Here is a 12,716-nt window from a genome sequence, read left to right on the forward strand (position 1 = left end):
CTGTGCTTTTTTCAAGCCTAGCTAGTATCTTTATAATCATTGTATTGAATTCTAGTTCTGACATCTTACTTATAGCCATACTTACTAATTCCTTGGCAGTGAGTACTTCCTGCTCTTCTTTCTTTTGGGGTTTCTCCATTTTGTCATTATGTCCAGAAAAGAATAGAAGAAAGACAGAGAGACAACAAAAATAACAACACCACCAGAAAAAAAGCAAACAAAACTAACCATAAGAAAACAGAAACAAAACAAAATAAGAAAAAAATCAAACAAGAAGTAAAACAGAACAAAACAATAAACTAGAGCCCGGGTATATTTGGTCTGTTTGTTAAAAGAAACTAGATCCCAAAACAGGAAAGAAAGAACAACTTATATACACACAAAAATAAAATACAATGAAAGGAAACCAAAAATAAAAACGTATATATAGTATATATAAAAATTTTTAAAAAGAATTGAAAAAATAAGAAAATAGCTGGAAAAAGATAAAACTGAAAAACTAAAGAATAATAAAAAAGCCATGATTGCTATATAATGTTTTTCCCAAGAGTTGAAGTTTTGCAAATTCTCTATGATTAGTAAACTTTGTGCTAGCCGGTTATTCCTGCTATTCTTCTGGGGTAGGGGCCTGTTGTACTGATTCTCAGGTGTCCTTACCCTAATGGAATTGCACCCCTGTTGCCAGTGTAAGCGGCTCCAGATTGCCTATGTGGCACTGTTTTGCTCCCTGAAGGCTTTCAGCACCAATGGTGATGCCCCAATCTCTAGCCCTGGAGCTGAAGTTTGTGCCCCCCACTTTTCAGTGAGCCCTCACAGAAAAGCAGTCAATCACTCTTCTCTCCCTGAAGTCCATCTGAACGGTGTGTTCACCCAGTCTGTGACCGAGTGTTTTTATCTCAGGCATGCAACCCAGTTTTGAGTCTCCAGACTTTCTGGATTCCTGTGGCATGGATCCACACTGTTTCTCCCAGGGTGGGGAGGGGGGGTCTCACTGCACTTCTGCCTTTTCCTGGGTCCCTGTCCAGAGAGCAATTGTGTGACCATGCAGCAGTTCTCAGTTTATGGCAACACTGAGCAGAAAGCTGGCACCTAGACACTGTTTTCAGCCAGGTTTCCTACTCTGATGCCTGGGGACTCTGCTGCACTCAGGCACCCCCATTCTTTTTGTGACCTCAGAGTTCCTGAGACCTTGCTTTCCCACCTGGAATTCTGTCCCGCTTCGTCACCTAAGCATCTTTAAGCCGGGGATGTCCTCCACCATAGCAGACTTCTACAAGTTGCAATTTTTCATTCCTTTGCTTTAATACCTTCCAGTAGCCTTCTTAAGAAGGCTCCCTCCCCTTGCTGTATCCTCCAGTGTATCACCCTGGATTCACGTCTCCACATCTTACCTTCCAAAAAGTGGTCGCTTTTCTATTTGTAGAATTGCAGCATTTCTTTTCTCAGATCTCCAATTGATTTCGTAGATGTTCAGAATGATTGGATAACTGTCTAGCTGAATTCCAGGGACTAGATGAACTTAGGGTCCCCTACTTCTCTGCCATCTTAACTCCTCCCTTATTTATTTATTTATTTTAGAGAGAGAGAGTAAGCAAGTGTGAGTGCATGAGTGGGGGCAGGTGCAGAGGGAGAGGGAGAGAAAGAATCTCAAGCAGCCTCCGTGCTGAGTGGGGAGACGATGCAGGGCTCAATCTCATGACCTTAACTGACTGAGCCACCCAGGCACTTCTCCTTTGCCCATTTTTTTTTTTTAAGATTTTATTTATTTATTCGACAGGATAGAGACAGCCAGCGAGAGAGGAAACACAAGCAGGAGGAGTGGGAGAGGAAGAAGCAGGCTCATAGCGGAGGAGCCTGATGTGGGGCTCGATCCCATAACGCTGGGATCACACCCTGAGCCGAAGGCAGACGCTTAACCGCTGTGCCACCCAGGCGCCCCCTCCTTTGCCCATTTTTTAATTGGGTTATTTATCTTTTTATTATTGTAGGAAATCTTTGTATGTTCCAGAGACAAGTCTCTATATCAGCTAAATGATTTGCAAAGTTTCTCTCCCATGCTGTGGGTTGTCTTTTCATTTTCTTAGTAGTGTCTTTTGAAGCACAAAAGTTTTAAATTTTGATAATGTCTAGTTTATTTTTTCTTTTGTTGCTTATGGCTTTGGTGACCTATCTAAGAAACCAGTTCCTAATTCAAAGTCAGGAAGATTTATGCCTATGGTTTATTCTTAGAATTTTATAGTTTTGCCCTTATGTTTAGATCTATGATCCATTTTAAGTAAACTTTTGTATATGGTGTAAGGTAGTTCAGTTTTATTCTTTTGTTTTTGCATATCCAGTTGTCCCAGCAACATTTGTTGAAACATTCTTTCAACAAATTTTATGTAATATTCTTTCCGCGCTTAATTATTTTAACACCGTTGTCAAAAATCAGTTGTATGTAGATAAGGGGTCTCATTTCTGGACTCTCAATTTTATTTCATTGCTATAATATCTTCCTTTATTCCAGTACCACACTATATAATTACTGTAGCTTTGTAACAAGTACAAATGCTGTTTGTTAAAATTTTAACCTATATAATCTTCAGTCAATGGTAAATTTTCTCTTATTTTCTAATTTTTAAGACTAATTTGCCAATTTAGTTCAGTTTGTACAAACCAACAACAAAAAAAAGGTTGCTAAAGATTTTTCACGTTAGTATCACAAGTTAAGCTCAAAAGAAGCATTGGGGAAAGGTCTGCTTTTGAAGTCAGGCAACCTAACATTCCTAGAATATACTTATACTCTAAATATGAATCCTAAAGAAAGATCTGGGAAAGACTTCTTTCTCTAAATTTATAGTATTGTCTTCAGAATAGGGCATATTATATACAGATACTATTTTTGCAACTTAGAAAAGATTTCCTAACATCATCATCAAATGTTTCTACTTGAATATCTAAGTTATCTGTCATAAATTTATTAAATAATATTTTCAACAGGTTAACAGATATAAAAGAAAAACTAAATCAGTTTAATGAAGAAATTCGACAACTGGACATGGATTTAGAAGAACACCAAGGTGATTTTTCTGGAATTTTTATAATGTATAATAACAGATATATAGCAGCATTGATTTAGTATTAACTTGGGCCTCAGGGACTATTTACCTGGGATTTATTATTTAATTCTTAATGAGATCCCTAACTTCAACTACTAAAATGCTTAACTGTACTATAATAGTAAATATTATAACTAACATTAAATTATTTAAGCTGATTAAAAACTTGAAATAAAATGGTTATATAATGACAAGAATTTGTTTTGTAAAGCAATTTTTTTTAAATGAAGTAAAACAGTTGAAAGTTGTTACAGATTTCTAATTTATACCTCCTTAATATGGTCAACTATCAATCAATAGGGGTAAGAATTGAGGAGGGGAGAGAGGATCGTGTTACAAACAGAAGAAATTAATTATTTAGGGGTCCCAGTAATGAGGTAGCAAGTAATGATTATTCTGATCCTTTTCCAACTTTCCCTAGCTGTGGATTTGAAGAACCAAAGGGACTAGAACACTTGGGGGAGCCTGGGGTGTGAACACATGGAAACGTTTTTGGTGGCTATTTGAGAGCTATAGCGGATGTATGGTTGGGGGAGGAGATTGGGCATTGTAGTTTCCTTACCAGCTTCTTTCTAATAAGGATGAGAAAGGTGGCTTCCTCATGGAAGTTTAGTCACAGATTAACTGCAAACTGGTATTTACGTGCTCTTGGATTAGCAAGAATTGACTGTATATTCTTATGAGTTAAGTATGGTATTGTAAACAGTATACATAAACGTGTATACCTATTATGGCTGAAAAAACACTCACAGCAGGCAAAAGGGGTGTTCTATTCCTAAATAAATTTTTTACTTCAGTTTTAAATGTTGTGTATTAGTTTTATTTATATTTTTTTCTTGATGTATGAATAATAGCATTAGCTACTATTGATTAGTTACTTACCTGGACTGGGCACTATGTGATCTTTGCAAGAACTTTTTGAAGTCTTATAAGCCGTTTTATACTTGTTGAAGCTCAGAGAAATTACTCAAATTCCCACAGCTAGTAAGGGGTAAAGTCTAGATTTAGACCAAGTTCTCTTTGTTTTTTTGGTTTTTGTTTTTTTTTAATAAGATTTTATTTTCTTTTTTTAAAAAGATTTTTTTAATTTATTCATTTGAGAGAGAGAGAGACAGAGAAAGCACAATCAGGGAGAGAGGCAGAGAGAGAGGGAGAAGCAGACTCCCCACTGAGCTGGGAGCCTGACGTGGGGCTTGATCCCAGGAACTGGAGATCATGACCTGAGCCGAAGGTAGATGTTTAACCATCTGAGCCACTCAGGCGCTCCAGACCAAGTTCTCTTTGATCCCAAAGTTTTATTCTCTTTCCAAGCCTAATCTTGGTTTTCTGATATGAAGTGCTACATTTGTGAAATAAAAATGTTCTTATGAAATGTTTACATAGTTGTATTTACATATGGATAGTAATGGCTTTATGTAAGACATATGTAGGCATATTAGTCATATAAGGCAGACAAACTTTAAGTCCCAGTTATTAAGTAAATAAAACTTATCCGAACTTTTATTTTCTTATCTGCAAAATGAATATAATGGTCCTTCCTCACTAAGGTTTATGAATATTAAATGGCATATATGGCAAGCTAGGCTTAAAATAAATTGTTAAGACTAAGGTCATACTATTTTCTTTATTAAATTATTTTATTGCTTTTCATTTATATAGATCTAATATTCTAGATTTTTTTATTAATAACTTAAATTATTCTGAGAAATCTGATAGTGTTCTTGATTTTAGACACTTTATAGGAAACTTTCTAAACAATTTTCCTAAATTTAAATTTCTAACAACATTCAGTTTACTTTTCCAGGAAAGTAACTTGCTTTGAGGGTAACAATTTATTATTAATTGCTAGTTCTAAGATAAACAGAATGTTTTGAATTTTAGCTTCTGTTTTCCTTTTTGTTTTCTAACCTTCTTTGTCCTTTTTGATTAATGTGGAAAAAGATAATCTACATATGTAAAAATATATGTATATATGTATGTTCATATATATATATATATATATATGTCAACACATTCATTTTTTGTTCTTCTGCTATAGTGTGAACATCCTGAATTATGGGTATAACAGCACAGGGGTTTTGTTAGAAGATTATGTATTAGCTCAGGACTTCGTTATTTCTTGAGTGACCTATTGCAGGAGCCTTCCAAATGGTTGTCCCACCTCCAGTCTTTCCTCCTCTCAGATTCATCCACCACAATGTTGCTAGAGTGACTTAATGTAAAATTGAATCTGTGTCATTCTCCTGCTTAACAGTGGCTCCCCATGACCCATGAGATAAAGTTTAAGAACCTTTGTATGGCATTATAGTCCCTCTGCAGTCTGACCTATATGTTGTCAGTCTCCTCTCCTACTCCTCATCATCTCTATCCTTACATTCTAATAAAAATCTCCTTGTGGTACTCCACATATCACTCCCTTTACGATAAACTGTTTCATGCTCAGTCCTTTGCTCCTACTATTTATTTTGTCTTGAATGTTCTTTCCCCTGTTATTTACCTTAGTAATTTCTCATCTTTTAAAATCTACTTCAAGTATCTAATCCACCATAATAACCCTAACTTCCCTCCCTGACCTATTTCTGGGCTGGGCTAGATGAGTGACCTCTTCCATTATCAGAGCACACTGTGCATAAATATATCACTTATTGACCACACTATATTACCGCTATCTACTTGGATGTTTGTCTTTCTTCTGAGGCTATACATCCTCAAACGATCTGGACTGTGTCTTATTCACCCTGGTAACTCTTTCATCAACACAGTATCTGGGAAAATAAACACTCAATAAATGTTTGTGGAATGAATGGAACAATGCTATACTTTAGCAGGGAAAGATTTGTAGAACAAAAGATGAAAGTTGGGCTCTATCACTTCTTTGTGCCCTCTAGTTCTTAGGATGTACATATGCACTCTTTTCCAGAGATAGCTGGGTTGGTTAGCAAAGGTCTTATTATTTTCTAGAAGATTCCTACCTTGGATTCATGATTTCCAGTAAAGCGGTGGGTTCTGACCTACATCTGTGTTTTCAGCAGTTCCTTGACACAAGATTGTAGATAATCCACTCCTTAAGATGTGGAGGATAGTCAAGTTATTTTGACTTTCCAATTCATACTTCTTCCTGCTTCAGGCTTTATTCCCTCTGGCACATTTTACTAATTTTGTAGATGCTACCTTAGCTTCTGCTATTTTTGATACCTTTGTATGATCCATCTAAGGCCACCTTTTGCCTTGTAGGGGTTCTGGTTAAGATAACATATAAACTATAAATGATGTTTATATATGTCTCACTGTGTGAGTAGTGGCTTCATCCTTTCAGTTTTGCATAATTCATTTTAAATTCAAAGGCATCCTTGGATACTGGGCTAGGTACAGTTGTGTTCCCTGCTAGGTATTAATGGTGGCCGCGTAGTCCAATATCTTCCTTAAGTGCATTATATTTATTCATTTGGGCAGGTCTCTAAAGTTATAATTTGCCAAAAGTTACATATAGTAACTATGTCTCAAAGCTAACTAAGTAAATTAGACGAAGTTGACTATTCTAAGAAAATCTTCATTGTGCAGATGTTGAGTTATCCTCATAATACACTTGGACTTTTGACCAATTCTAGATAGGCTTCTTTGCTCTAAAATCTTTACTTTGTCTTTGTTAAGTGACTGAAAAAAATAATAATCTCCTTGCAAAAATTGCAATATAATAAGATAGCATTACTCTTTTCAAACTGCTGAGGGATTTAATTTTATCATCTTAAATATATGCTAGACTTCACCCAGATAGTAGTTTTACCTTATTGATGGATAAGGTAATTTTTTTATATGGGTTCTAATAATATTTAGATTGAAATATGCATACTTTCCTGTAATTGTTATTATTATTTATGCTAACTAGAAGCAATGAGAAATAGTTCTATTGAAAGTTACTAAAATGGTCAGAATTTGGGTATAGACTACATCATTGCTAAACCAGAGCATTATTGGCAGATGCTGTACTACTTTTCAGAAAAGGCAGAACCCACCCAGATTTCTCCTTTCTTAGCTAAATGGAGCCATTAAATATTTGCTTAATTGTTGCTTTTTAAAATATTGCTTTGCCTAAAGCCAGCAGAAGAAAGGAAATAATAAAGATCAGAGCAGAAATAAATGATACAGAAACAAAAAAACCAGGAGGCATCTGGGTGGCTCAGTCGATTAAGTGTCTGCCTTTGGCTCAGGTCATGATCCCAGGATCCTGGGATCAAGCCCTGCATCAGGCTCCCTGCTTAGCGGGAAGTCTGCTTCTCCCTTTTAGTTTCCCTCTGTCCTCTGTCTCTCAAAAAAATAAAATCTTTTTAAAACAAGAAGAAACAAAAAAAAAAAAAACAGTCAAAACAGATCAATGAAACCAGGAGCTGGTTCTTTGCAGGAATTAATAAAATTGATAACCTCTTAGTCAGACTTACCAAAACGAAAAGAGAAAGGACCCAAATAAATAAAATCACAAATGAGAGAGGAGAAATAACCAACACCACAGAAATGCAAACAACTGTAAAAGAACATTATGAAAAATTATATGCCAACAATTTGTTCAATCTGGAAGAAATGGATAAATTCCTAGAAACATATAAACTGCCAAATCTGAAACAGGAAGAAATAGAAAACTTGAATAGACCCATAACCAGCAAAGAAATTGAAGCAGTGATCAAAAATCTCCCAACAAACAAAAGTCCAGGGCCAGATGGCTTCCCAGGGGAATTCTACCAAACATTTAAAGAAGAGTTAATAATTAACTATTCTCAAACTATTTCAAAAAATAGATATGGAAGGAAAACTTCCAAACTCATTCTATGAGACCAGCATTACCCTGATTTCAAAACCAAAGACTCCACTAAAAAAGAGAACTATAGGCCAATATCCCTGATGAACGTGGATGTAAAAATTCTGAACAAAATACTAGCAAATCACATCCAATAGTACATTAAAAGAATCATTCACCATGATCAAGTGGGATTTATTCCTGGGTTGCAAGGGTGGTTCAATATTTGCAAATCAATCAACATGATACACCACATTAATAAGAGAAAACCATAGATGCAAATAAAAGCAAATAGATGCAAAAAAAAAGCATTTGACAAAGTATAGCATCCATTCTTAATAAAAACTCTCAACAAAGTAGAGATAGAGGAAACATACCTCAACATCCTAAAAGTCATATATGGGAGACCAGCAACTAATATCATCCTCAGTGGGGGAAAACTGAGAGCTTTTCCTCTACAGTAAGGAACAAGATAGGGATGTCCACCCTCACCGTTGTTATTTAAAATAGCACTGCAAGTCATAGTCTCAGCAATCAGTCAAATAAAAGGCATCCAAATAGGCAAGGAAGATGACATGATACTCTATACCCTAAAGGGGCTCCTGGTTGACTCAGTTGGAAGAGCCTCTTGATCTTGGGGTTTGAGTTTGAGTCCCATGTTGGGTGTAGAGATTACTTAGAAAAAATAAAATCTTAAAAAAAAATAACAAAAAAACCCCAAAAGACTCCACCAAAAGAATTGCTAGAACTGATACACTAATAATTCAGTAAAGTCACAAGATGCAAAATCAATGTACAGAAATCTATTGCATTTCTATACACCAATATGAAGCAGCAGAAAGGATAAATCAAGGAATCGCTCCCATTTACAATTGTACCAAAAACCATAAGATACCCAGAAATAAACCTAACCAAAGAAGTAGGAAATCTGTATTCTGAAAACTGTAACACACTTAGGAAATAAATTGAAGATGTCACAAAGAAATGGAAAAACATTCCATGCTCATGGATTGGAAGAAAAAATATTGTTAAAATGTCTATACTCCCTGAAGCGATCTACACATTCAGTGCAATCCCTATCAAAATACCACCAGCATTTTTTACAGAGCTCAAGCAAACAATGCTAAAATTTGTATGGAACCAGAAAAGACCCTGAATAGCCAAAGCAGTCTTGAAAGAGAAAAGCAAAGCTGGAGGCATCACAATTCTGGACTTCAAGTGAAATTACAAAGCTATAGTGATCAAGACAGTATAGTACTGGCAGAAAAACAGACGCATTGATCAGTGGAACAGAACAAACAATCCAGAAGTGGACCCACAACTATATGGTCAACTAATCTTCAACAAAGCAGGAAAGACTATCCAATGGGAAAAAGACAGTGTCTTCAAATGGTGTTGGGAAAACTGGACAGCAATATGCAGAAGAATGAAATTGGACCGCTTTCTTACACCGTACACAAAAATAAATTCAAAATGGATGAAAGATCTAAATGTGAAGAATGAAACTGGACCGCTTTCTTACACCATACACATAAATTCAAAATGGATGAAAGATCTGAATGTGAGACAGGAAACCAACAAAATCCTAGAGGACAACACAGGCAGTAACCTCTTGGACATTGGCTGTAGCAACTTTTTACTAGATATGTCTCCTGAGGCAAGGGAAACAAAAGCAAAAATGAACTATTGGGACTCCATCAAGATAAAGAGTTCTGCACAGTGAAGGAAATAATCAACAAAACTAAAAGGCAGCCTTCAGAATGGGAGAAGATATTTGCAAATGACATATTTGATAAAGGGTTAGTATCCAAATCTATAAAGAAGTTAATCAACTCAACACCCCCCAAAACAAATATTCCAGTTAGAAAATGGACAGAAGAAATGAATAGACATTTTTCCCAAAGAAGATTAAAGCTGGCTAACAAATGAAAAGATGCTCAATATCACTCATCATCAGGGAAATAGATATCAAAACTACAGTGAGATACCACCTCACACCTGTCAGAATGGCTAAAATTAACAACACAGGAAACAGCAGATTGGTGAGGATGCAGAGAAAGGGGAACCCTTTTTCACTGTTGGTGAGAATGCAAACTGGTGCAGCCACTCTGGAAAACAGCATGGAGGTTCCTCAGAAAGTTAAAAATAGAACTGTCCTATGATCCAGCAATTGTACTACTAGATAGGTATTTACCCAAATGATATAAAAATACTGATTCGAAGGGGCACATGAACACCGATGTTTATAGCAGCAGCATCAACAATAGCCAAATTATGGAAAGAGCCCAAATGTCCATCAATTGATGAATGGATAAAGAAGATGTGGTATATTTATACACAATAGAATATTACTCAGCCATAAAAATGAATAAAATCTTACCATTTGCAACGATGTGGATGAAGCTAGAGAGTATTATGCTAAGTGAAATGTCAGTCGGAAAAAGGCAAACACTGTATGATTTCACTCATATGTGGAATTTAAGAAATAAAACAGATGAACATAGAGGGGAAAAAGAGAGAAACAAACCAGAAAACAGACTCTTAACTATAGAGAATAAATGGAGGTTTCCTGGAGGGAAGGTGGGCGGGGGGGATGTGTTAAATGGGTGATGGGTATTAAGGAGTTGACTTGTTCAGATGAGCACTGGGTGTTGCATGTAAGGGATGAGTCACCAAATTGTATACCTGAAACTAATACTACAATGTATGCTAACTGGAATTTAAATAAAAACTTGAAAAAATATTACTTCTGAATGAGAAAGAGAAAGTAATGGAAAAAGCACTATTGTTCTGGGTAAAGAAAAAACAAAAAATAGATAATAGTAGCTTGTATTCTCACTTAACACAGGATATTCTTTCAATTAAGAATCCTTTTACGTCAAGGTTTACTTCTGACATATAGCTGAGTAATTTGTTTTTGTAATTGTTGACTTAGAAATTTTTTCTTCTCACCACAGATTAATACTTGAGAGTTTATATATCTCATACTGAAGCTTCCTCAAAGTAGGTAATGTTTCTTGGTCCACTTAAATCAGATCCTTACTTTATTCTTCACTATATTACATTAAATTCTAAAAAGAAGAGTGTTACTGTTTTAAAACATGACAAAACCTTTCATGGAGTAAGAGCACAAAATAAGTGATCAATCTTCTATGCAAAATTTCAAAACCTTTTGAAACTGGGTTGATTCTCAGCTTTACCCAATAGTGGCTTAGGTTTAGGCTTTATCTAGTCTGCTCAGTTAGTTACCACTTTTCCATCTGGTTACAGCTTTTGAAATTTTATTGCCATTATATTCTTTTTTAATTTTTCTTATTGCTGGGAGTTTTACCTTTAAAAATTCTTTTTACTATAGTTTTTAGTTCAGTTTGGGGGAGGATTAGAATTAACTGTGCATACTCAATTTGCCATTTTTATCAAGAAATTACCAGTTTTATAAACTTTACTTAGAATTTCTAGAATTTTAATCACCTAAATATGCTTCATTTTATTGGGGGGGGTGTGCTTGTGTGTTTGTGGGTGTGTGTGTTTGTTTTCCCTCAACTGACCATTCTCATGCTTTCGTTAACTGTGCAATTTACCTTAGCATGTAACAATTTATCCCTTCCTGTTTTAAAATTTTTTTTCCTTAAACTAGTTATTTTAAAGACTCTAGCTAATTTATTTTTTAAAATTGTGTGCTTTTAATATAAAAATCTGGTATGTACTTAATGTGAAAAATTCAAGCAATACAGAGTGTATAAATATAAAGTAAAAAATCATCTCCTTTCTCCTCATAGTCATCCCAGTCTTTAGAGTTATTCCAGTCTTTCATATTATTTACAGTTTGATGTTTATAGCTTTTTAGATTTTTTCTATACATATATAAGCATATGATTTTAAGATGGAGTAATATATAATTCCTCTGAGGTTGAGTCTTTCATTTAACTATATTTAATGTACATTATTCCATATGAGGATGTATACTTCATTCTGGGAAGTATAGCATAGTGGCCAGTGTCACGATTTTAAAGCCAGACCAAGAATGGTGCCTGGCACATATTTATTACTCACAACAACTGTTAGCTGCCATCATCATCTTTGTTATTGTTATGGTTAAATAGTGTTCACTGTATCCACATTGACATTTAGGTGGTTTCTAGTTTTTCGCTACCAAGAATAACACTGCAGTAAATAACCTTGTTGCATATATATTTTTTAACTTGCATATTTCTATAGGATAAATTTCTAGAAGTGAAATTATGAATAGAATGTTACTTATGTTTACAGTTTTATTATTTTTGCAAATTTCTTCCAGAAAAAGTTGTGCCATTTTATACAACCAACAGCAGTATGTGGAAGTGCTTACTCACCAATGTTATTTAGAAATTTCTTAGTTTTTGCCTGTCAAGAGAATACACACTTTTTTAAAAATTTAAATTCAATTAACATACAATTTATTACTGCTTTCAGAGGTAGAGATCAGAGAATATACACTTTGACAGTTCACTGTTCCTAAAGGCCTGCATTTGTAGTACTACTATGATCCACAAGGTGGGGCTAATTTTCTGGATGTCTACTTACACAGACCAGGCTTGACCAATACAGTTGAAAAACTAGTCATGTTTTAAAAAAATATATCTTTTATTTTTAAGCACTTATCTCTGCAAGAAGGATTTGGGGGCATTATTACTACAAATAATTCCTTCATTTTTAGAGTACAGTATCTTTCCAAAGATGGATTAGATTGTAAAACCAAATATGGGATTATTAATATAGTGTATCAGACGTATAAATATCTAACTGCTACAATGTGATAAATATGTATCATAATAGAAATATATGTGAAG

At 34.9% G+C, this 12,716-nt stretch overlaps 1 protein-coding gene across 2 annotated transcripts in view; it reads left to right on the forward strand.

Moving 5' to 3' along the window:
* IFT74 (intraflagellar transport 74) overlaps nt 1–12,716 on the forward strand; it is an 80,781-nt gene that overhangs the window by 43,032 nt on the left and 25,033 nt on the right. For both annotated transcript variants that reach the window (XM_008695080.2, XM_008695081.2), the window contains one exon: nt 2,980–3,059. In XM_008695080.2, coding sequence (XP_008693302.1) covers nt 2,980–3,059 — 80 coding nt within the window. The remainder of the gene's footprint in view (nt 1–2,979; nt 3,060–12,716) is intronic.

The sequence above is a fragment of the Ursus maritimus genome, unplaced genomic scaffold, assembly GCF_017311325.1.
Source record: "Ursus maritimus isolate PB19 unplaced genomic scaffold, ASM1731132v1 scaffold_17, whole genome shotgun sequence".
Classification (NCBI taxonomy): domain Eukaryota; kingdom Metazoa; phylum Chordata; class Mammalia; order Carnivora; family Ursidae; genus Ursus; species Ursus maritimus.